At 40.8% G+C, this 26,788-nt stretch overlaps 1 protein-coding gene across 1 annotated transcript in view; it reads left to right on the forward strand.

Annotated features, from left to right (window-relative positions):
• Positions 1–2,093: 2,093 nt before the first annotated feature.
• The window catches only part of ATF1 (activating transcription factor 1), a gene marked incomplete at both ends in the record, with an annotated part of 32,097 nt that continues 7,402 nt past the window's right edge, over positions 2,094–26,788 (forward strand). Inside the window, 4 exons of the mRNA XM_084255532.1 lie at positions 2,094–2,108; positions 9,546–9,644; positions 20,186–20,286; positions 26,197–26,327. Coding sequence (XP_084111658.1) covers positions 2,094–2,108; positions 9,546–9,644; positions 20,186–20,286; positions 26,197–26,327 — 346 coding nt within the window. The remainder of the gene's footprint in view (positions 2,109–9,545; positions 9,645–20,185; positions 20,287–26,196; positions 26,328–26,788) is intronic.

Below are 26,788 nucleotides of genomic sequence, written 5' to 3' on the forward strand. Positions count from 1 at the left end.
CCGAATCTTCAACTAAAGACTAACTCTCTCCATTCCTTTTACCTGCCCTTTTTTTTTTAAAGATTTATTTATTTATTTATACAAGCACTGGGTACAGTCAGAAGCGCGGGAGGGTGAGAGAATTCACCAGAGCCAGAGCGCGGAACAGAACAGGCAGACTGACGAAATACACTGTTGAGGGGAGCAGCGGGCACAACGCTAGAGGTCTGTCATGCCATGTGGGACCCTCGCCCGGTAGCTGGGAGTGGAACCAGCACTGCAGAGGTTGCCGGCAGCTTGGCAGCCTAGCGCTCAACCGCTGCGCCACCAGGGGAGGCCCTTACCTGCCTTTTTTTAATGGAAGACATCTTTCTTTATATACAGAGATAACTCTCCCTTATTATTCCACTACTTTTAATTTCATACTTTGATTAACCCTTAAAGCCATAATTTCTAAATGGTAAGCATTTGTGAAAGCTCACATCAGTATGCTTCATAATATAGTTTTCAAGGTGACACAAAACCCATTTCATTTATAAGACACATTTCATTTATAAACAGAATTCTTTCAATCTCTAATAGTCAAAAGTACACCTAAAAGTTCAGTAATTAATACTTCAACAGGATGATTTAAATAATCAGTGAATTCCCATTATTAAAGTTAATAAAACCTTAATTTTCCCAAAAGAGAACTAGGAAACTAGTGTTAAAAGAAACCTTTAAAATGGAGTTATCAATGTTAAAATTCCATCAATCCTTAATATTCACGAATTTGTATTTTCAGTTTATCTCAGGAGTGACATCTCCTAAATCAGTTTCCTACACTGGAAATCTCAAATTCGTTCAATTTCAGGAACAGTTTGAAACTTTTTATTTTGCCAAAAGCATACTAACCTTGTGTGTGTTGGCAGTGCCAACCGAGGAGTGCGGGCCATGACGTCCTCCAGCATGCCATGATAATACAAGGTGGTGCCCTTTCGCCCCCAAAGGCTGCATCCACACTGCCCCTATACTACATGCAAATCTTCACACTTAATCATTTCTATGCCAAGTCTTGCACCTGGTACTTCCTGCCTCAGATGAAATCTTCAGGGGACATTGTCTACTGGAGCAAGTGTTCCAGAAACCCCTATGCAGGCGAACAACATGGGAATATGCTATTATAACTCCACAGTGACAACACGCTCTAGGAACGCCGGGGCTTGACCACCTACGCACCATCACCCAGTGGTAGAGTGACACAGGGTGCTGGGCACGGTCCCAGGAACCCTCCAACTAGCTCCAACTGGATGCTAGATCCTAATCTCCAGGTGGAGATTAGGCGCCATCAAGTGCCTGCTGGTGAGCAAGCGGTACCACAACTCCAAGATGAAGTTTCCAGTGCCTCACTCCTGTCCTGCCTCACCAGCACAAGCCAATAGGCCCAACCCCTCCTTTTAGCTGCAGCCCCCCCCCAACATGGGTCTGCCCAAATAAACAACTTGGGAAAAAATTGCATACTACTACGCAATTACCATTTACTACTTACTGCTTATTACTATTTACTGCTTACTGTTTACTACTTATCACTACAAAGCCTTAAAGGAACATTTTCCAAGGAAAGGAAAACAATGCATAACTTTCTGCAGAAAGGCTGACACATGCTGAAGTGAGGGTGTGACATTTTCCCTGAGAACCGCCGAGGCAGCTTCTCCGCAGCTGATGCGCGCGTCGGCCCGCCCGCCGCGGCGCGGCCCCACACGCTCCCGCAGCGAGTTGTCTTTCTCCCTCAGGGTCTTTGCAGCAAGTACCTTCACAGGGGTTACAGGCACGCACGCAAGGCTATCTTGTGGGGTTAAGAATAGCCCGGGTGAACTAGGAAGCTGAGGAGAAGCTTCCATTCAAATCACTTGTTTCTACAAGAGCGGGCGGGTCAGGTCGCGGGAGCCACAGCTCCGGAGGAGCTGACTGCTCCGCCGAGCGGCCTCCTGATCCGCCCAGAGGTTCTCTCCCCCGCGAACAAACGAGTGAGCGCCTCCCGGGCGGAACGGAACCGCAGACCGTTCCAACCCCAACGCCCGCCAGGCAGGAGCCTCAGGAAGCTCCACTCTCCCTCCTGAGGAAACGGGCGCAAGATGGCGGCGCAGCACGTGACGACGCGCTGACGCCACGGAGCGCGCGGAGGCCGCCCCGCCCCGCCCCTCGGGCGCTCACCCGGCCTCGCCCCCTCCCCCCGCCCGGGCCTGTGGAGATTATGCCGCCAGGGGCGGCCCCGGCTGCCGCGGGAACAGCAGCCTAGGACGGTCGGCCAGTGACACTGCGCCCCCCGCCCCGCCCCGCCGACCCCCGAGGAGGAGGCCCGTCCCGCGCCGCCCGAGGGGAGGGGAGGTGGGGAGTGAACTCGGAGCCATCTGGGAGGGGGAGTGGAGTTCCCGCCCCGGACCGCGGCGCGGCGGCGGCCTCAGGTGAGTGGGGGCGGGGTGGGCGCGCGCCGAGCCCGGGCCGCGGGAGGGCGCGGGGACGCGGCGCCGGCGGGGACGCCGAGCCGGCCGCGCGGCGGGCGGGGGTCGCGCCGGGCGCGGGTGGAGGAGGGGCGCGGAGGGCGCGCGGCGGAAGCGGGAGGGGCGGGGGGGCCGCGGCCGCGCGCGCTTCCGGCGGGGCCGCTCTGGCCGCCCGCGGCGCGGGGCTCGCCTCCCGCCGCCCGCCCCGCGCGGAGAGGAGACCCGCGGCCGAGGCCGCCCGCCGGGGAGCGTCTCCGGGGTGGGCTGGGCAGCCCGGGGGGCGGCGTGGACTTGGCCTCTGCCCGGCGGGACCCGAGGTCGTTGGGCCCCACCGGGGAGCGGGGAGAACGCGGGGTGCCGGGCCTCGGGCTGCTCGGGAGCGGCCCTTCCCCTCGGGGAGCCGGCGGCCGAGGCGGGAGACGGTAAATCGGACACGGGAAGCGGCGACGGGAAGGGCAGCCGCGGAGCAGCGAGGCGGGGTGCGCAGAGGTCGTCCCTGCCTCGGGGCAGAGGGCCCGGCCCGGCCGCGCTCGCAGACCCCCTCCTGTGTCCCGAAGCGAGCGTGTGTTTCCCACGCCAGGAAGCGAGCATGCCGCTTAACTGCTTAAGAAAATTTGTAAATGTAAAAAAAAAAAAAAAAGTCTGCTGGTTTTGTTAGCTTCTGAGAAGCAGCGGGCTGGTGGCAGCCGTTGCGAGCCTTCCCCTTGGAAAGCTGCTCCCGCAGAGATGTGGCAAGCGTCTCTGTTAACTGGCCTCTCTTAAGAGTTTGTGCAGCACGTTTATGTTCACAAAAATGCATCTATCCTGGGCAGTCAGTTCCCAGCAGAAGTATGCAGTTCTACTAAAATGTTACTTTTCTTACACCTTTTCCCATTATAAACAATCCTATAAAATCTACAGTCCCCTCAGTCTCCATTAGAATCACTATGCTGCTGTTCCAAAGCCCAATGTTCTGCTCTGTCCGTATTTATCCTTTAAGGTCATGTTTGGCCCGTGTATGCCTGTAGCACTGTATCACCTGTAGGGGGTATTCCCTTTTAAAAATGCTCTTGCGCATGTCATCTCATTTGATGAATTTTTAACTCTGAAGTAGGGTGTTTTCTTTGGCCGAAATTACTATTTCTATCAGTTTTAAGATGGGTTAACCCAACCGAGCACGTTGGTTTATTCAGCAGTAATAAATGTGCAAGGTATTGGTACTATATTGGGAACAGAATGTCATCATTGACTCACCAGAGCTTGCTTACTGGCGGGGAGATGGAAAACAGGTCATTACAATACTGTGGTAAATGTCATGAGAAGAGAAGGGAGACAAGTGCAGTGGGGATGCAGCCAGAGTGAGACCAGGCTAAGGGGAGTTAGGAAAGTGTGCCTGGAAGAATAACTTAGGAAAAGGCCACATACAGAGACCAGGAATAGTGTTTCTGGCTGAGAAAAATAGCATATGTGAAAGCCTGAAGGTGAGAGAAGCAAGGTAGGCACATCTGAGTATCTGCAAGAAATTCAGTATGACTAATAGGAGCAATTTTGAGTGGAGATAATGAATTCAGTTGTGGAAATGTTAAGCAAGACTCCTGCCCTCAAGATTACCATAGTTAACTTCCTCTGCAGGTGAGGGATCTAAAGAGCCTCTTCATTCATCAGATGAGTGTGCTATATTGTGGTGTATTTGTTGATTTTTTTGTATTTACTGCCTATATGAGGGTCTTAGCTAGACACACAAAGGAGGTGCCTTAAGACTGAGGGAAACACATGTGTTAATAAAGTCAATTCAGAGTGTTAAGTAACCTCAGATATATCTGCAAGAGGTAGTGGAAGCATCTTGCCGAGGAAGGCAGGACCTGGAGCAATTGGGAACATCTTTGGGGTAGAACTTGAAAGAAGAGAGTAGGAGTTTGATAGGTGGACAAGTTGGGGGCAGGGGTGTTCCTGGAGGGGGCGATATGCATAAAAAGAACTTGGACTTTGTGTCATACAGGTCTGGCTTCAGGTCTTACATTCATATCATTGTGTGATCCACCTAAATGGCAATTTCTTCAACCTTCAATTTATTCACCTCTAAAATAGGAAGTCTAAGATATGTAATGAATTAAAAAGCTGTTAATTTAGTGCCATACATACAATCCTTTCTTTTAAGTTTTCTTAAAAATGTAACGCTTTTACTTGTATTCTCTATATATCAGCAGGATCACAATCTGGCATGATTTGCAGCTCTCCAAATTTATTCCCATTTAAACTAAACACATTCTGTGTTTGTGGTGATTTTATACTTTTTCTGAAAGGCTAAAAATAATAGTTTCAATCTAGATGTAAAGAATGAATTTCTGCTTTCTGATCTTAAAATTAAAAAAAAAATATGAAGGTTTAAGCTCCACGTTTTATTAGTGAGTGGAACTCTTATTAAAAAAAATTTTTTTATAGCCTTGTCCAGGGGCCCTCAATTCATGGAGGGCAGTCAGGCAGTCACCAGACACCAACCCCTTCCTAGAGAAAGACAGTAAAGGCTGCTGTATGTCTCTCGATAGAAGAGGAGCGGGAGAAATCTTACCTGTGCTGTGAAGGCTCCACACTGGGTGCCAGTTTTGATGATGTCTTTTTGGAGAGGTGTTGGGTTCTGAGAGCGGGGTCCTTGGGTTACGTCAGAGCACAGTTTCCCCAGAACTCCCCTTTCAGCAGCACACGACAAGCTTCCCTACGAAGCAAGAGACATTTAATTATATCCAAAAGGACAGGTTTATTATGTAAAAAAGGAAAGGAAAGAAAAGGATGCTTGCACAGACATAAGTGGACAGAAAAAGCTGCTTGTGAAAGGGACAGATTTATTAAAAGATGCCTGCATAGACACAAGCAGGCAGGAGAGTGGCCTGCATTAAAAAGTTTATAGTGGTGGTAAAATACAACATAAAATTTGCCATTGTAACATTTTTAATTACACAATTCAGTAGTGTTAATTACATTATAGTGTTATACAGCCAATCTACAGAACTTATTTTTTAATCTAAAAATCTTTAATATTTATATGCCAGGTTGATAAAGAATACCTTGTAAGAATAACCATTGTGAAGATTTTTTTTAAATAATTACGGTATTTGTTCATGTGCATGGTGTATGTGTACATGTTTTTTTTTTAATTTAAGCATCTTGTGATATAAAGAATCAGAAGAAAAGAATTTTCTTTAACGATTTGCTAAATATATGTTAAATCTATACAGCACAACAGTTAAACCGGCCAAAATCAAAATCTCTGAACTTAGAGACCTAAAAAACAGCTAAAATCTAAAGTAGCATTAATAAAGCAACTGTTATGAGTATTACTGAACTATACCAAAACAAGATAAATGTAAATATCTTTTTTGTACTTAATCTGAAGTGTTACCACTGAAATTGATTACAGATGTTTATTCTGAAGAAACTACTGTGATAATATTTTTTCAAAAACAAATGTATGGAATACATGGAAAATAAGTTGAATTGGAAAACCTGTGGACAGTTTTATAACAATTTTTCAAAGACATAGGTTTATTATTTTAATATAAATTAGAGGTTTTAAAATCACAAACAAGATGCAGTTCCTCTATTTTTATGAATAGCACACTATAGTAAACCACGGTTATATTCCATTAAGTATAATTCCCTTTGATGGGTCATTAAGAATACCTTCATAGGACCTCCCCCGTGGCACAGGGTAAAGTCTCAGCACTATCAAGCTCCCAGCAGGCAGCAGACCTCTCCTGTTTCACCCTCTGCTCCCCTCAGCAGTGTATTTAGTAGATCTACCTGTTCTGCTCCCCACTCTGTCTCTGGTGAATCCTCTCTCACACACCCCCCTTGTACCTCTGGCCTACACCCCAGTTCTTATATGCATAAATAAATAATAAAATCTTTAAAAAAAAACCTTCATAAGCAGTAGTCTCATCATTACCCTTCCAAATATCCAGTGAAAGGTTTGAGCTTGGAAGAAACGGAAGACACTGAACCTGTTGCACCACCTTGAATTCTGTTTGTAATTTTAGTAGGGCAAATAGACACTGGATGTTTCTCATTGTAGAAAAATTAATTTTATCTTGGTTGAGCTGGAAGTTTTCCTGACAATTCAAGAGGATGGCTGGACAAAAGTTCATTCTTCATGCAAGAAAAACCTTTTTTTTTTAAATTGTAACAAAAATTTCATTTTTTAAATTTTTTATTTATTCCACTTTTTAAAATGTTATATATATTCTACATCATTCTTCCTCCTTGTACAATGTATGCTTTCTCTGTTCAGGTGTAGTCCCCATAAAATTCCCACCACCATTTCATCCGTGCACCATCTCCATAGTCCCTGTGCTCTTCCCTCCTGTTTTGATCCCTCTTCCTCTCCCTCCCCTGCAGAATGTCTCTGATTTATAGCTGCCTATTAATTGTGTTATGATAATTATTTTTTTCCTGATCTGTATTTGGTTCTCCTACATTCCTCCTATAAGTGAAACCATCTGATATTTTTCTTTCTCTTTCTGGCTTATTTCACTGAGCATAATCCCTTCCATCTCCATCCATGTTGCTGTGAATGGCATGAGTTTATCTTTTTTGATTGCTGAGTAATATTCCATGCTGTATATGTACCACATCTTCTTGATCCAGTCATTTATTTTTGGGCATTTGGGTGGTTTCTAGATCTTAAGCTACTGTGAATAGTGCTGCAGTAAACATAGGGGTGAAGGTATCCTTTTGAATTAATTTTTTTGTCCTTTGGGTAGATTCCCAGGAGAAGAATTGCTGGGTTATATGGAAGCTCTATTTTTAGTACCTTTCCATAGTGGTTGGACCAGTTTGCATTCCCACAGGCGGCATAGGAGAGTTCCTTTTTTTCCCACATCCTCACCAACATTTGTTCCTGGTTTTTTAATATGTGCCATTCTCACTAGTATAAGATGGTATCTCATTGTGGTTTTATTTGCATTTCCCTGATTATAAGGGACGTTGAACATTTTTTTATATACCTGTTGGCCATTTGCATTTCCTCTTTGGAGAAGTCTTTTTAACTCTTCTGACCATTTTTTTGACTGGATTGTTTACTTTGTTTTTGTTGAGTCACATCAGCTCTTTGAAGATCTTTGTGATCTCTCCCTTATCAGTAGTATTGTGTGCAAAAATTTTCTCCCAATCAGTAGGGTTTCTCTTTTTGTTGGTTGATGTCTCTTGCTGTACAGAGCTTTTTAGTTTGATGTAATCCCATCTGTTCATCTTTTCCTTCACTTTCTTTGTTTTGGGGCATGTGTCTTTGAAGATGTTACTGAGATGTGTGTTATGTAGTGTTTTGCTTAGATTTTCTTCTATATATTTACTGTTTCAGGTCTTCTGTCCAAGTCTTAACCCATTTTGAGTTGGTTTTTGGACATGATGTGAGGTAATAGTCTAGCTTCATTCTTTTGCATGTAGCATTCCAGTTTTCCCAGCACCAGTTGTTGAACAAAATGTCCTTTTTCTATTGCATATTCTTTGCTTCTTTGTCAAAGATTAGTTGTCCATAAATATGTGGGTTTATTTCTGGGTTTTCTATGATTCCATTGGTCCATGCGTCTGTTTTTGTTCTAGTATCATTCAGTTTTAATTATAATGGCTTTGTAGTATAGTTTGACATCTGGGAGTGTGATACCTACATTCTCCTTTTCAGTCAGGAGACCTTTGGCTATTTGAGGTGTTTCATAGTTCCATATGAATTTCGTCAATATTTGAAGAAAAACCTTTTCAAAGAAGATCATGGCTTTCAAAAGGTCCACTTGCTGAAAGCTCAGTGACTAGAACACTGTATTTTAGCTGAGATCCAAGTCCTCTGGCATTCATCATCACCTTGCTCTGCGAACACCCACTCGTGCCATTCCCGTCAGATGACCTCTACAGAATTTTCTTCATACCCACTAAACATTTCCTAGGGTATTATGGTGTGATTTCTCAGGTCCCCAAATTCCCATCGATGACACTCTAGCAGCTGTTTCACTGTCCCTGTGTGATTCTACTCTACTTGGGGTTGTCATATGTTAAGCTTACACCTGCTGCCTGGGCTATATTTTTATGTGTTCAAAATGCCTTTGAACCCAAAATTTATTCTGTGTTAGAGCAAAATTTTAACATCTTGTTAATCTTCACCTCATTTTTTGAATTACTAGCTTAAAAAAAAGACCAGAATAAAGATTATACTCTGATAACATAAAATACAGAGTGTATATAGTTGTTTGAAACTATAATACTGTTTTCATTTGGGGGAACAAAAAGCTGATTGGTTGATTCCTCTTTTTAAAATATTAGAAAATAGGGCCTCCCCGGTGGCGCAGCGGTTGAGCGCTGGGTTGCGAAGCTGCCCGCGGCCTCTGCGGCGCCGGTTTGATCCCCAGCTGCTCCCCGGCCACCGGAGGAGGGTCCCACATGGTGCGCAGATCTCTCCTGCCGCCCGCTGCTCCCCTCAGCAGTGTACTTCGGTCCTTCTGCCTGCTCTGCTCCCCGCTCTGGCTCTGGTGAGTTCTCTCACCCTCCAGCGCTTCTGACTGTACCCAGTGCATGTACAAACAAACAAACAAACAAACAAACAAACATAAATAAATAAATAAATAAATAAAGACATGTCTCTATTTAAAAAAATTATTAAAAAAAATAAAATATTAGAAAATAGCTTTTTTTTCTTTAGGAAAAATGATTATAATAATTGTCCAAGATAGTGTGGGTTTTTGTTAATAATGTTAATAATGATATTTTCTATCTCTGCACAATAAAACTACAATTCTCTCCCATGGAGACAACCAAGTTACCAAGTTTTATACAACTATGCAGTATATTACACATATTCTTTACCACTTTTTGCCATTTTTTAATATCTTAGATTGCTAACACCTATAACAGAATTGTGGGAACTTATTGAGACTGGATAACTTGGCTGTTTCCTCATATTGAGAGTGGATAACATATTGAGACTGGATACTGGATAACATAGTATAGAAAAGCTTTATCTGTTCCTCTGGAAAAAGGTATGCATGTTATTAAAAGAAATGTGTTAAGATTTCTTGAAAGTGAAGTTGGAAAGCAACTTTTAACTGATGTTTTTTTCCCTTATAGTTGATTATGGAAGATTCCCACAAGAGTAACACTTCAGAGACGGCACCTCAACCAGGTTCAACAGTTCAGGGAGCTCATATTTCTCATATTGCTCAACAGGTAAGGCAGGGACCAATTTAAAGATTGAGCAAGTCAGAATATTTTATATGCACATTAATCTGTTGTTTAAGCTCTCTAGGTACTAATGTTCAACAAAAGAACCAAGCCTCCACCACAAAAACGTATGGAAAGAAGGTATAGAGTTGATTTAAATATCCTGTGACGATCACTTGGTTGTATTTTCTTTTTCTTTTTTTTTAAAGATTTATTTATTTATTTTTAAAGATTTATTTATTTATTTATACAGGCACTGGGTAGAGTCAAAAGCACGGGAGGGTGAGAGAATCCACCAGAGCCAGAGGAGAGAGCAGAGCAGGCAGACTGACAAAGTACACTGCTGAGGGGAGCAGTGGGCGGCAAGAGAGGCCGGCGCACCATGTGGGACCCTTGCCCAGCGGCCGGGGATCGAACTGGCGCTGCAGAGGCTGCAGGCAGCCTCGCAACCCAGCGCTCAACCATTGCGCCACCGGGGAGGCCCTGGTTGTATTTTCTTTTATACAAAGAATTTTAATATGTATATACTCTGAAAAATTGGAGAAATAGCCAACAGATTTCATTTTGTGTGGTGAATTACTTCTTTTTTCAGACTAATTTTGTTGCTACATAAGAAATATTAAAAATCATTTGACTTTTTGAGCTAACTTGAAACAGACACTAAGTAGTCTTAGGAGGTGGACCTCCCTGGTGGCGCAGGGGTTAAAGTCAGTGCTGTCAAACTATTGCCAGCCACTGTGTGGCATGAGTTCAATCCCCGAACTGGGAGTTAACCCACATGGCAGCAGACCTCTTATCTCACCCACTGCTCCCCTCAGCAGTGTATTTATTTCAGTAAATATACCTGTTCTACTCCCCACTCTGTCTGGTGAATCCTCTCACTCCCACATTCAAGATAAACCTAAAGCTGAGAAAGGAGCAAGAACTGAGGAAAGAAACCTTTGGAAAACCAGCTACTACCCTTTAGAGGAAGGTAATACTAGAGAAATTTGCAGCTGATAGTGCACTGAAGGTAATCATAAAAACAAGTCAAACCCAGCATGTTTCTTGAATAAATTCAGTACCCTCTCCCTCACATACACAACAGCCTAGTAGAAGAGGTGTGCCCATTTTTAGGCATAAACTCTATTTTCTCAGTCTGTACTCTATTACATATGATGCCCATCATTCAGGCAAAAATTATGAAACATATTTAAAAAAGCAAGAAAGGGCCTCCCTGGTGGCACTGTGGTTGAGCGCTGGGTTGTGAAGCTGCCTTCAGCTTCTGCAGCGCCGGTTCGATCCCCGGCCACCGGGCGAGGGTCCCACATGGCGCGACAGACCTCTCCTGCTGCCCACTGTTCCCCTCAGCAGTGTGTTTCGTCAGTCTGCCTGTTCTGCTCTCTGCTCTGGCTCTTGTGAATTCTCTTGCCCTCCCGTGTTTCTGACTGTACCCAGTGCTCATATAAATAAATAAATCTTTAAAAAAAAAAAAAAAGGCAAGAAAAAATAAACCACAGTCAAAAATCAAAATAATTGAACTAGACCCAGGCTTACCCAGTTGTTGGAACTACCAGTGAATTTAAAATAACAATGAAAAACATATTTAAGATCCTAGTGGAAAAGGTGGACAAATGTATGAACAGATGGTAAATTTCAGTAGAAGGGTGAAAACAATATGATCCAAGTGGAAATGCTAGGAATAAAAGCCATAGTGAAATACTTGATAAACTATCTTTGGGGACTTATTAATAGACTTGACACAGCTAAGGAAAGAATCAGTGAACCTGAAGATAGATCAATGGAAATTATCCAAATTGAAAACAAAAGAGAACCGTTCTTTGTTCCTAATCTTAAAGGAATCTTTTTTCACTAAAGCTAATGTTAGCTGTAGGTTTTTATTAGATGCTGTTTGTGAGTTTAGGGAAGTTCTCTGTGTATTACTAATTTTGAGGGTGGTTTTTTTTTTTTTTTTTTTTATGAAATGATGTTAGAGTTGTTAAATGCCTTTTCTGCATCAGTTGGTATAAAATTTTTCCTCCTTTAACCTGTTGATATGGTGGATTGAATTGATTGACTTTCAAATGTTGAACCAGTTTTGCATACCTGAAATAAGTAGCTCATGGTCGTGGTGTCATATTCTCTATGTTGCTTGATTCTGTTTGCTGATAATTTTTTGAGGAATTTTGTATATGAATTCATGGGAGATCTTTGGCTGCATAAAATGAATTGGAAAGTATTCCCTTTTCTGGAAGAGATTGTATAAAATCACTATTAGTGTTTGTTTAAATGTTTGCTAAAACTGTCCCAGGAAACCTCAACCTGGATATTTCTTCTTTGGGAGGACTGTCCAGGCTGTCTATTTCATCTTGACTGAGAGTAGTAGTTAATAGTTTTTGAGAAATTGATACATGGCTTTCGAGTTGACAAATTTATGTAGAGTTGTTATGAACAACTTGTCATCTATTTAATGACTGCGAAGTCCAAAATGATAATCCTGTATTTCCTTATGCTGGCAGTTTGTCTGTCTGTCTCTCTCTCTTTCTCTACACACAAACACACACTTTTATTAGTCTTACCAGGGTTTTATAGAGTTTATTATTTCCCCCTCGAGGAACTAGCTTTTTTGTTTCATTAGTTTTTCTTTGTTGTTTTACTGTTTTCGACTTGTTGATTTCTGCTTTTATCTTTGTGTTTATTTTGTTCATCTTCTTGTCTCTTCAGGAAATTAATTTTAGCTCTTTCTTCATTGTTAGTGAAAATATTCAGTGTTATAAATTTCCCACCCAGCACTTTTTTAGATGCCTCACATCTAAAAAAATTATTATGCTGTACTTTCATTTTCATCCAATTCTAAGTAATTTTAAATTTCTTTTGAGACTTTCTCTTTGACTAGGTGGTTAATTACAAGTGGATTGTTTAGGGGCCTCCCCGGTGGCGCAGCGGTTGAGCGCTGGGTTGCGAAGCTGCCCGCAGCCTCGGCGGTGCCGGTTCGATCCCCGGCTCCTCCTCGGCCACCAGAGAAGGGTCCCACATGGCGCGCAGACCTCTCCTGCCGCCCGCTGCTCCCCTCAGCAGTGTACTTCGGTCCTTCTGCCTGCTCTGCTCCCCACTCTGGCTCTGGTGAATTCTCTCACCCTCCCGCGCTTCTGACTGTACCCAATGCATGTATAAACAAAACAAACAAACAAACAAATAAATAAAAATGCCTCTATAAAATAAATAAATAAATAAACAAGTGGATTGTTTATATTGCATGTGTTTGAAGATGTTTCTATTGTCTTTCTGTCATTGATTTCTAATTTGAGGTCATTAATTTCTAATATGGTCAGAAAACAGAATTGTACAATTACAATTCTTTTCAATTTATTAAGGTTTTTTTTTTTTTTTTCATTATTTAGGATATGTGATCTTGGTGAATGGTCCACAGCAACTTGAAAAGATAATTTTTCATTTTGAAAGCAGATTGAGTTATGTACAACTCAGGTTTTTTTCTTAATCCATTTATTTTGTAGTCAGCGTGAAATATTTTGTTGAATGACTTATCTTGAGAAAGTATGAGAAAATATGTATATGAGGAAGGTATTTCTTTAGTGGAATGTGAGATAAGTATGATTTAGAAATATGCTGTAATTTTTACCAAACTAGACTTTTAGAGTAATTTAGATATATCATCTTATCATAATAATTATGGACTTGGCCAAAAATGTTAAATTATAGTCCATACTTACATAAAGTAATATGATTAAACTAACAGACCAAAAGCGCTCATCGTTTTTAAATTAACCAATAGAAGTGGAGGAATTTAACATGAGAAGCCTCATTTTGACAATCTGTGTGTTGAGTTAAATGTTTCCTAAAATATAGTGAATGTTCTAATCTACATTTAAAGTGTAATGGTAGCAAAATTGTATCATTATGTGTTGAGATAGTGTTGATAAGGTTACTAAGAATGTCTGGATTGGAAACCAAAGCAGTCTTACATATATGTGGCTTTTTCCAGAGGAAATTGAGTACAAACAGTAGCATTTTTTGTTAATCAGGGCGGCTTTTGTGATAATAGAACTAAGAACAATTGTTCCTTTAAAATATTTATTACATTGTATCATATGCATGCAACTAACTATTTGGAGGAGCCAATAAATTTCTGCCCAAATTTGCAGAATTCATTAAGACTCCAAATTTGTAGAATTCATTAAAAAATACTGAGTTTGTATCTCAAAATTTTCATATCCAGTGCATTTTTCTAAATAAAATTTTGAGTACTTAGGATGCAATTTTGTGGTCCTTTGAGATCCCTTTATTAAGTAATAGAGTGTGTAAGATTTTGATCACAAGACAGTAAATCAGGATCTAATCTGCAATACAACTTTGCTCTCATAGAATCTAATAAATTTTTTAAAATGTCTAGAATGAAGGTATATGGTACTTTGTATGACTAGTTATTTTTTATTATTATCCATTAATTTTGAAAAATTGTGGGATTTCTTTGTGACCAAGTTTGAAAGTAGAATTTACTCTGTTTCCAGAAGAATTTTCTATTGCCAGGAGCCTGGGGAACCACTTTTGGGGTTTTGAGACTCTTTTTGTCATTTTGCACCACCCGAGTGTAATTAGTTTGGACTATAAGTCTGTCAGAGAGCCTGTGTCTTCTTCAGCCCTTCTCTCCTCCTACCTAAGCAACTTTCTTTCCGTAACTTTACCCAAAGTTTGACTCTTTAAGTCCCAGCTTTAGAGGGGTCTACCGTCTTTATCTCTAGAAAACCCCGATCTCTTGTATCCTCCTCTCTCTCTCTTTTCCTTCAATGAGCTAGGTAAGACAAACCATCAGACTTGCTGTAAACCATCACAACATAGTCACAAAAAAGGTGCAGAAGTATCCCTAGAAAAGCAGTCATTTGTTAGGGTCATAAGAACTTTTTATATGTGTACTGATAGTATCTTTGGCTTTGCCACATAACAGACACAGCATGGTAGACTCCTGAAATTCATCCCTGATACTGAATGTGTTCTCATGCCTCGCTACTACATGATGACAGTTCCTACACAGATGGCTATGGGTAACTATTTTGTCTCCTTTTCTTTCAAAACATGTTTGTGACCCACATAACAAAAGTCCTGCTTATTACACACTGCAAGAGTTCAGCAAGAAAGATCTGTTCTTCGGACTGATAGTATCATCACATAGTCCCCACATATCTGGACGGCATTAATAGGGAAGATACTTTAGGGCTTCCTGCAAATCCTCCCCCACTTCCTTTGAAAGCAGGTTGATATTGTTGTACATGGCGTTAGGTAGTGATCCAACTTCATTCTTTTACACATAGCCTTCCAGTTAAGCAAAGAGACTTTCCGTTCTCCATTGTATGGTCATAGCTGCTTTATTGTTGATTAAGTACTGATACGGATATGAATTTATTTCTGGGCTCATGGTCCTGTTTCAATGATCCATATGTCCTTTTTTATGCTGGTATCATCTTGTTTTTAATACTATTGTTTTATAGTGAAGTTTGAAGTAAGGTAAATTGATGCCTGCATTTTGCTTCTTTTTTCCTCAGGGCTGTTTTTGCTATTAGTATCCTTTTATGATTCCATATACATTTTAATAATTTCTGTTCAATTTCTTTGCAAAATATTGGTATTTTGATGGTGATAGCATTAAATTGATGTATCATTTTAGACAAGATAGTCATTTTGATTTATATGGATTCTCCCCATCTATGAGCAAGAGATCTTCTTACAGCACTAAGTTCTTTAATGACACCTTGTTGTTCTTGTTGTATAGGTCTTTCATCTCCTTAGTTATGTTAATTCTGAGGTATTTGATTCCATTAAGTATTATATTGACTGTTGCTTTATAATATATGGCCTTTATTATGTTGAAGTAGGTTGCTTCTATCTCTATCTTATTTAGAGTTTTTGGTCATAAACAGGTACTGAACCTTCTCAAATGCTTTCTTTTGAAACAGTTATCACTGTCACACAATTTCAATCTTTACTTTTGTTAGCATGGTGTATTACATTGATTCATATGTTACATCATCCTTACATCCCTGGGATAAATCCAACTTGACCATAATGTATAATCCTTGTGATATATTATTAAATTTGATTTGCTGGTATTTCATTGTAATTTTTTACAGCAATGTTGATCAGGGATATTGGTCTATAATTTTCTTGTGCTGTCTTTATCTCTTTTTGGTCTTAGGGTAATGTTGGCATTGTAAAATGTGTTAGTGGTCTTTCCCTCTTATATTTTTATAAACAATTTGAGCAACTTGGGTATTAGTTCTTCTTTAAAGGTGTGGTAAAATTCAATTATAAAGCCATCTAGAGTTGAGAGGTAGTAAAACTCCTTGATTGACAAAAGGGATCAGATGTCCTTTAAAAAGCACTGGGCGGGCCTCCCCGCTGGCGCAGCGGTTGAGCGCTGGGTTGCGAGGCTGCCCGCGGCCTCTGCGGTTCGGTTCCATCCCCGGCTGCTCCCCGGCCATTGGAGGAGGGTCCCACATGGCGCACAGACCTCTCCTGCCGCCCGCTGCTCCCCTCAGCGGTGTACTTCGGTCCTTCTGCCTGCTCTGCTCCCCACTCTGGCTCTGGTGAATTCTCTCACCCTCCCGCGCTTCTGACTGTACCCAGTGCTTGTATAAATAAATAAATAAATAAAAATTAATCTTGAAATAAAAAAATAAAAAGCACTGGGCTTGCAGGACCAACCACTTACATGTCCACTATTATACTAGGTTTTCAAAAACACTGACAGAAATTTTCAAACATATTCAGAGAAAGAGACACTAGGTTGAACCATTATAGTTGCCATCACCCAGTTTCAATTAACTCATGATTTCACTCATAACTTCTTATCCTCTCCTTCCCTTGGGTCCCCTGGAACCAGCTGTGTTATACTGAAGTGTATCCTAGAGACCCTCATTAGAACTCCTTTAAACAATGAGACCACAATATTGTTACACCAAAACCAAAATTATTCCCTAATATCACCAAATAGTCATTCAGTATTTTTTTTAATGTTATTTACAGTGTGTGTGTACACACACACATATTTTTAAGCAGTTTGTTGAACCAGGATATAAACAAGAGACAAATTTGTAGGTACCATTGCTTCACCCCCCTTTTGTTTTTACCTTATAATTCATTTTCTATTTTCTACAACTGTAAAAAATATTGTTATTTTTATAAAACAGAAAACTGATGTCCTAAGAGGTTAAATAATTGCATAGTAATCCAGAACTATAGGAAAAATCAGCCCAAACCTGTCACTCCAAAGCCTTTTGCCTTTCTGAAGTTAGAAGATTTTGGATTCAAACTCCGGCTAACTAGAGTTTTTTTCCCCATGCTACTCTCTTCTTTTCCACCTTGCCTTATCCCTATGTTTATGGTCTCCTGGATCCCAGAACTTGGTAGCTAAGAAATATGCCAATTTTTTGTCATCATCTATATAAGGACTTGGAGGCTACCCCCATGGAATGAGAGGATATCAGGGAGCATTAGTCCGCAGATCACAGTTTAACCAGAGTAGCTTCAGAAAAATCCTTCTCTTTCCATTTCTCCTAAGAGGGACTCTGAGGTTGAATCCATGGTATACTAGTAGGATCTACAACTCTGGGAGATCTAGACCTGCACTGTTGAGTGATGGTCACTAGCAAAAGTGGGTATTTCAGTTTTTTTCTTTGTTTTGTTTTGTTTTTTGTGGGACCCTCACCGGCAGCCGGGAAACCAACCAGTGCTGCAGAGGCTGTGGACAGCCTCTCAGCCCAGTGCTCAAAGGCTGCGCCACCAGGGGAGGCCCAGTATATCAGTTTTAATTAAAATGAAATAAAGTTACAAGTCAGTCCTTTAGTCACAGTAGCCACCTTTCAAATGCTTAATATTTGCATGTGGCTAGTGACCACTCTGTTGAAAGTGCACATATAGAGCTTTTCCATCATTACACAAAGTTCGGTTGGCACTGAAAATTAATGGGTGAAGGTAATCCTCTGTGTTTGGGCCCAACTCCTTTTCCTCCTTTGAGACAGATTTCAGGATTTAGATTAGCAAGTTTGAGGGTGGAGAGTGGGAAGGTACCAGGCTTTGGGAGCCCAAGTAATGAGCATTTTGTAAAATTAGAACAGTGACGGGGGGGGGGGGGGGGACGACTATTAGCTAAACAAAATCTGGTGCCTTTTTCCATTTTCACCTGCCAGGCCCTTAGTCCCCACAAAAGCACAAGGATTGCCAGAAATCCTGGAGGAATTATTGCTCTTTTCCTTTCAGAAATGTAAATTATCCCCACTATAAGCTTATCCTTTTGTTTTGAGCAACTGGTGTCAACTGGTGTCAGTTGGGGTCTGAAAGGTACCATTGATTTATTTTCTGTGTTGTAATGGTATCTCTAAAACTGGACTCCCAAGATTTGTAAATTCTTTATTTTCATTCTTTAATTTCTGTAGCCCCAAATTGGAATACTATCAGAGAAAAACAGAGGTGGATATTTTGATTACATTTCAAAGGAATGGCTTCCTGGTCCTTGGGAAAAAAAAATTTTTTTTTTAAGCTTTTTTTTATTTTTGCATAGAAGAACTGGGGTGAAGGCCAGAGGTGCAGAGGGTGAGAGGATTCATCAGAGACATAATGAGGAGCAAGACAGGCAGATCTACTGAAATACACTGCTGAGGGGAGCAGTAGGCGAAGTTAGGTCACTGGCCAAGGAGCGAACTCAGGCTCAGGTCACTGAGGAGAGCTGTTGCAATTGGTAGCACTGAGACTTAACCCGCAGGTCACCGGGGAGCCCCCCCCCCCCAAAATTACTTTTCAAAGGTTATAAAAGATTCATATCTCAAGGAGTAGAGAAATAATTTACAACAGTAAATTCTTTCAGAAAAGGCAGAGGGCCTTCAGTCAGCTTTTAGCTGGAACAAACAGTAAATTCTTTTGGTAGCAATGAACTTTATCAGGCAGAGTCATCCAAGGATGTGACCTTGAGCTGGTAGAAGCTGTGCTAGAGTTTGGTCATGTCTGTTAGTGTGGGGAGAGGTTGGATGGAGTTGCTAGAGCTGAGAGTTCGCAGTACCTGGGAAGAAAATTTCATGACCCTACGCATTTTGAGGAGTGATGAGACTCGATATTAATGCAGTTTTTTGAAGGTGATTATAAAACAGTGTTCTCTGGAAATTTATTTTTTTTAATAGAGGCATGTTTTATTTACTTATTTGTTTTTTTGTTGTGTTTATACATGCACTGGGTACAGTCAGAAGCGCGGGAGGGTGAGAGAATCCACCAGAGCCAGAGCAGGGAGCAGAGCAGGCAGAAGGACCGAAGTACACTGCTGAGGGGAGCAGCAGGCAGCAGGAGAGGTCTGCGCGCCATGCGGGACCCTCCTCTGGTGGCCGGGGAGCAGCCGGGGATCGAACCGGCGCCACAGAGGCTGCGGGCAGCTTCGCAACCCAGCGCTCAACTGCTGCGCCACCAGGGAGGCCCCTCTGGAAATTTAAAATCTCTAAAGTCTAAATAGTTTAGGGGAAAGATTCTTGTAGATATTAACTGAAGTCAGGTGCCACAATGTATGTACAGATGTGGGAAATACACATTTTTTAAATTGAGAATAACTTGTTTTCTCAGTTGTAAGATGTTATAACAAAACTTGCATATGGTTACTGTGTTGACAATTTTAAAAGGCTTCATAGTTAACATTTAATGTGCTTGCCTTACGCCATGCACTAAGTGCTTTGTATGTATTAACTTATTTGTGAAGTGAAATAAATTCTATAGATTTTTAAGTTGTATATGTTTATACCTACCCTTGCCAGTGACCTCCACCTTGCTAAATCTAATGATCTATCTCTGTCCTTGTTTTACTTCCTCTAATTGCAACATTTGACATGCTGATTATACTTTCTCCTCAATACACTGTCTTTACTACTTTTCCAAGGTTCCCTCATTTGGAATTCTTACTACCTCATTTGTAGCTCCTTCTCAGTCTCATTTGCTGTTCCTCTTCTTCCTGATCTCTTATTGTAAGAGTATTCCTGGGTTTTGACCTTAGGCTTCTCTGTATTTATTTAGTGCACTTATTCAGCCTCACAACTTTAAGTAGAGCTAAAGAGATATGACTCCCAACTTTATGCTTCTTACTCACAGACTTGAATATACAGCAGTCCCCTCAATATCATTATCTAATAATTAGATATTAGTTGGGTACCTAATAGTATTTCAAATTTGGTATGTCCCAAATCCTAATTAGATAGTGTTCATGATTTTTTTTTTTAAAGTGAATAATGTACATCAGTGCAGAAATAGCATAGAAATCAGACACTGGTCTTTGTAACACTAGTGAAACGTATTGCTTTATTTGAGGAATAGACTTTCTTAGTTCTGACTCAATAATTTATGTTCTTTCAATTAGTTTGGGCTCCTGAAATAAGCCTTATCCTTTTTCTTTTTGTTTTCTTCTTTTATACCTTAGCTTTAATGACAAATAACTTTGGGTGTAGGAGATAATGTTTTCTGAGTAAAAATTATATTATTTTCCCAACTCCATTGTTCATCATAGTAAAACTGGTTTTGTTTTTCAGGTATCATCTTTATCAGAAAGTGAGGAATCTCAGGATTCATCTGACAGTATAGGCTCCTCACAGAAAACCCACGGGATCCTAGCACGGCGCCCATCTTACAGGTGAATATTCTCTTGCATCAAACCTTGTATGTGTTATGTTGACAAATGATTGCAAATGGTACTGTGCAAAGCAAACTGTATAAAAAAGGAACATGTTATTTGTATAGAAAGTACAGTGTTGAAGTAAAATTGGTGAACTCAAAGTTCTTAAAAGCTTCCAAAGAGAAAGGACAAATTACCTTGAAAGGAATGACCATTATACTGACAACAGAAAATAATGGACTAAAATCCTTAAATGATAAGAGAAAGTGACTATTAGCCTGGAATTTTATACCCACCTAAACAATCGCCCAAAATGATGGTGAAATAGAAGTCATTTGAAACAATTTAAGAAACTGCAAATGGGGCAGTGGTCAAGGCCACAGTCTAAGCTCAACCAAGGACTAAAATCCTTAAATGATAAGAGAAAGTGACTATTAGCCTGGAATTTTATACCCACCTAAACAATCACCCAAAATGATGGTGAAATAGAAGTCATTTGAAACAATTTAAGAAACTGCAAATGGGGCAGTGGTCAAGGCCACAGTCTAAGCTCAACCATGGTGGGACTTAACGGCTAAAGAGAACTAGCAGAAGGTCTTGGAACAAAGAGCCTGAGACAAGTTTTGAAATTGTTGTATTATGATCACAGTCAACAATTTGAAATGGTCAGCTCACTTGGTAATCTTTTTTCCCCAAACTTTCTTAAAGTCTAATTCAGTTTTATGAATCTTTTAAAAGCATTAATCTTCTGAGACCTGATAGTGAAACCCTGGGGTAAACTGAATTATTATTACAGAATTGTTAGTCAACCTTGCTGCCATATCAAGTCCAGCCACATGGCTCTTTTCCAGTAAAACTTGCTGGTAATGATGAGAAGTTGGAGCCTGGGATTTGGCTCTTACATACAGATACACTGATAAGGGAATGTCTCATGAACTGGTGTAATCAACTATAAAATGTATGGGAAGGATTCTCTACTGCTGTGTGTCAGACTTATAAAGCCTAGCACTTCAAATAGTATCCATGCCCAACAACACAGGTGATGAAGTCCTCCCCAGTGAGGATTATGGTCATCTTCAGATAAATGCAATGTTCTATCTCCTTTTACCTCATAGAAATGATTTCCTCAGGTTTCCAGAGTATCGATAACACTGACGAGCCTGTTATCTTGCAGTTCAGTCATTCTATAAGAGCAACTAATCCAAGTTCTAATGTATTTTTTATATGCATTTAAAATAAAAACACCTCACTAGGGCCTCCCCTGGTGGTGCAGCAGTTGAGCTCTGAGCTGTGAAGCTGCCCACAGCCTCTGCAGCACCAGGTCAATCCCCGGCCGCCGGCGAGGGTCCCACGTGGCGCGACAGACCTCTGCTGCCACGCCCACTGCTCCACTCAGCAGTATATTTAGTTGGTCTGCCTGTTCTATTCCCCGCTCTGGCGCTGGTGAATTCTTTCACCCTCCCTCGATTCTGACTGTACCTAGTACTTACATAAATCAATCAATCAATCAGTCAATCTTTAAAAAAAACCGCACTATGCTGTTTTGCCACATTAAAACAAATCTGTATAATGACATATTTAGACTCCCTGAAATTCTGTACCACGTGTTGGTAATATGCAACTAAATGCCTACTAGCCAGTCATTCTCAAATATTAAGTGAATACCTACTATGTACCATGTCTTTGCTTGGAAATTATGTTTCTTTTATAATATAGTATTATTATAAATGATTTTTTGGCAAATATTTATACCCATTTTTATTTTTATTTATTTATTTTTTTATAGAGGCATGTTTTCTTTCTTTCTGTCTTTCTGTCTTTCTTGTCTTTCTGTCTTTGTCTTTCTTTCTGTCTGTCTTTCTTGTTGATACATGCACTGGGTACAGTCAGAAGCGCGCGAGGGTGAGAGAATTCACCAGAGCCAGAGCGGGGAGCAGAACAGGCAGAAGGACCGAAGTACACTGCTGAGGGGAGCAGCGGGCAGCAGGAGAGGTCTGCGCACCATGCGGGATCCTCCTCCGGTGGCCGGGGAGCAGCCGGGGAATCGAACCGGCGGCACACAGGCCGCAGGCAGCTTCCCAACCCAGCACTCAATCGCTGCGCCACCGGGGAGGCCCTTTATACCCATTTTTAAACAGTACATTTGAACAATTCTTAGATCGCAGCTGTTATCTTGAGATTGCTGTCACTTCATTCATCTCATAGACTAAATACTTATGTCTAAATTAGTATCTTTGATTTTTTAAAAACTAAAAGGAAACTTTCAAGTTATTATGTAGAAATGCTTTTCTAATTTTTGTTGGATATATGGTTATTATTCAATAAACTTAGGGTTATCATATTTAATAAAACATGTGACAAAGTTATTTGTCATACAAATAATAAGGGAAAAAAAGAAACCAGTGAAGGGTATACTTAAGGAAGAATATGAAGCCAAATGAAAGGAATGTGAATATAAGTAAGATTGATGAACAAAGACATTCATGATGATCATGATGATGATGATGGTTAAATTGGGCACTTTAAAAACAAATGGGGGACCTCCCCGGCAGTTGAGCGCTAGGTTGTGAAGCTGCCTGCTCTGCTCCCCACTCTGGCTCTGGTGAATTCTCTCACCCTCCCGTGCTTCTGACTGTACCCAGTGCTTGAATGAATGAATGAATGAATGAATAAATAAATAAATAAATAAATAAATAAATAAATATAAAAACAAATGGAAGGGCCTCCCTGGTGGTGCAAGGGGTTAAGCACAGCACTGTGAAGCAATCCGCAGCCTCTGCAGCACGAGTTCAATCCCCGGCCGGCCAGGGAGCAACCCATGGCGCAGCAGACCTCTCCTGACTCACCCACTGCTCCCCTCAGCAGTGTACTTCAGTCAGTCTGCCTGTTCTTTCTCCCACTCTGTCTCTGGTGAATCCTCTCACCCTCCGCATCTCTGGCCTGTACCCTAGCTCTTGTATGCATAAATAATCTTTTAAAAATAAATACATACATACATACATACATACATACATACATAAATGGAAAGAATATACCAGACAGAAACATGTAAGGCAGGGATGGTCTATTGGAGTCCTGTATTACCTTTAGACTTAGTTTATTAGAGGCTATCACCAAAAGAATACAGTTTTATTTCCAGCACAAATCATTTAGCTCCTGGATGAAATACTTGTTGATGCATTGTGCACTTACAGGAAATAATAGAAATCTATATAAATCTATAAATCCAATAAACAGTAAACCATATACATACAATAAAGAAACCAAATGAACAAATAAAACAAAAACTCTTAGATATAGAGGGCATATTAGTGGTTACTAAAGGGGAAAGGAGCTGGGGGTAAATGTCTGGTGGTGGGAGGAAACTAGTGATGATCATGATGGAGAATATACCTATGGATATACAGATGTCAAATTGTAATACTGTATACATGAGACCCATAGAATGTTATTAAACCAGTGCTACTCCGTAAAAATTTATTTAAAAAAACCCTATATACATGAGCTGTTACCAGAATGGAAAGCAGAAGCAAATATGAAAACCAAGATATATCCATTACTACTGCAGGAAGGGATTCTAAACCTGAGATTTGTGGATTAAGCAGAGATGCCTGCAGGAAACTAGAACATACAAAAGGAAAATTAAACTTTCCACAGATTAGGAGCAACCAAATATTAATTCATAGCTATATGCCCAAGAGGAATAAAAACATTTACATAAAGCTTGTATGCAAATGTTTCATAGCAGTATTTTTCGTAATAGCCAAAAAAGTAGCAATACCCTTGGACCTCCCTGGTGGCGCAGAGGTTGAGCGCTGGGTTGCGAAGCTGCCCGCAGCCTCTGCAGCGCCAGTTCGATCCCCAGCTGCTCCCTGGCCACCGGAGGAGGGTCCCACATGGCACGCAGACCTCTCCTGTCGCCTGCTGCTCCCCTCAGCAGTGTACTTCCATCCTTCTGCCTGCTCTGCTCCCCACTTTGACTCTGGTGAATTCTCTCACCCTCCTGCGCTTCTGACTATACCCAGTGCTTGTATAAATAAATAAATAAATATTTAAAAAAAAAAAGTAGCAATACCCCAAATGTCTATCAGCTGATAAACGGATAAACAAAATATGATAGTCATACATCTGAATACTGGTTTGTTTTTTGCGATGAAAATGAACAGAATACTGATATATGATACAATATAGACGAACCTTGAAAATACTAAGCTAAGTGAAAGAAGTTGATCACAAAATACTGTGTATTGAATGGTTCCACTTATAAGAAATGTCCAGAATAGGCATTTATAGACACAGAAAGTAGGTGAGTCACTGCATACAGCTTGGGGAAAGGAAGACTAGAATGGGGACTGACTGCCAATGGGTACTGAGTTTCTTTGAGGGGGAGGAAAAAATGTTCTAAAATTAGATTGTGGTGACAGTTGCACATTATAATAAAAATAATGAATTGTATACTTTAAATGGGTAAATTGTATAGTTTATAAATTTTATCTCAAAACTTTTTTTTTAAATCAAGTTATTAGCAATTCACTTCATATATAATGATTACACGTAGGTTAAGATAACAGGGTAGCTAAAGATATACCATGAAAACACTAATCAAAAGAAAACTAAAGTGGCTATATCAATATACAAAATAGATTTCAGAGCAAAAAAAGCTACCAGAGATAGATCACTAAGAAGTAACAATCATAAATGTGTATGCACTCCCCGGCCACCAGTGAGGGTCCCACAAAAAAAAAAAAAAAAATGTGTATGCACTCAACAACAGTTTCAAAATACATGTATCAGAAACAAACAGAACTAGAAAGTGAAGTAAACAAATCCGCATTTATAACTGAAGGTGTCAGCACACTTATCCCAGAATCCAACAGAAGCAGTAGTCAGAAATCAGCAAGGTTACAAAAGAACTGAACAATACTATCAACATTTTAAGACATTTTAAGAGCAGTTCACCCGTGGACACAAAGAACATCCACTAAGAAAGCACATCCTGGGCCATAACAAATCTTTTTTTTTTTTTTTAAGTATTTAAAGCCTGTGATACCAATGACAAGTGTTTTCTTTCTTTCTTTTTTTTTTTTTTTAGAGGTATGTTTTTTATTTATTTGTTTGTTTGTTTGTTTTGTTTATACAAGCACTGGGTACAGTCAGAAGCGCAGGAGGGTGAGGGAATTCACCAGAGCCAGAGCAGGGATCAGAACAGGCAGAAGGACCGAAGTACACTGCTGAGGGGAGCAGCAGGCGGCAGGGGAGGTCTGCGCGCCATGCGGGACCCTCCTCCGGTGGCCGGGGAGCAGCCGGGGATCGAACCGGCACCGCAGAGGCCACGGGCAGCTTCGCAACCCAGCGCTCAACCGCTGCGCCACTGGGGAGGCCCAACAAATCTTAACAAATTTAGAGGAACTGAAATCATGCAACTTATATTCTACCATAGTTCTGGAAAGAGACTATAGACAGATAACTATTAATAGCTTGCGGTACCTCATAGTATGTACTAAATAACCTGTACTAACCTAATGCCAAGGTTAGGAGACTAGTAGTTTATTGTACTTTTAACCTGAGATTGAAAAAGGCTTCGCGGGCCTCCCTGGTGGCACAAGGGATTAAAATGCAGCCTGTGAGGCTGTCCAAAGCCTCTGTAGCACAAGTTCGATCCCTGGCCGGCCAGGGAGCAGCCCACATGGCGCAGCAGACCTCTTCTGCCACCCACTGCTCCCCTCAGCAGTGTACTTCGGTTGATCTGCTTGTTCTGATACCTGCTCTGACTCTGGTGAATCATCTCACTCCCCACACCTCTGGCCTGTACCCCTTGTATGCATAAATAAATCAATCTTTAAAAAAAAAAAAAAGAAAAAGGCTTCGCAATTTCTTTTCACAGAGCTGTCCTCCTTACCAACATTAATAGAGTTCTATTTTTCACAGAAAAATTTTGAAAGACCTATCTTCTGAAGATACACGAGGCAGAAAAGGAGACGGAGAAAACCCTGGAGTTTCTGCTGTCACTTCTATGTCTGTTCCAACTCCCATCTATCAGACTAGCACTGGACAGTACAGTACGTATAGGAAACAGCTTCCACATGGTAGACACACAAAAAATAACTTACAGAAGTAATGTGTAGAAAAATTGTCATACTTTAATTGTGATGATTATTAAAGGATACTATTTTAAGCCAGAAATAATGCAAAGTACTTTTTCAACATTATCACATTTACTCCTTACAACAACTTTGTGAGGCAGGAAATTATCAGTTTATGAGGGAACCGAGGCTCAGATTTAATGTCCCTAAAGACACCCAGCTTCACAAGGATGGAGCCAGGATTCAATTTCAACTTTTCTGACTCTAGATATACAATTTTATCCCAACTACACTGCCTCTTACAAACTTCTCTTTTGAACACTAGCTAGATATGTCTACTATCTTAATTCTGGCAGGAATTATTTGCATTAGTCACATGGTAAAAGGTTTAACACTAATGCTGAATTTCAGTTTGAAGTGTGGCTTACAACTGATTG

This window comes from Talpa europaea (assembly GCF_964194135.1).
Source record: "Talpa europaea genome assembly, chromosome: 15".
NCBI lineage: Eukaryota > Metazoa > Chordata > Mammalia > Eulipotyphla > Talpidae > Talpa > Talpa europaea.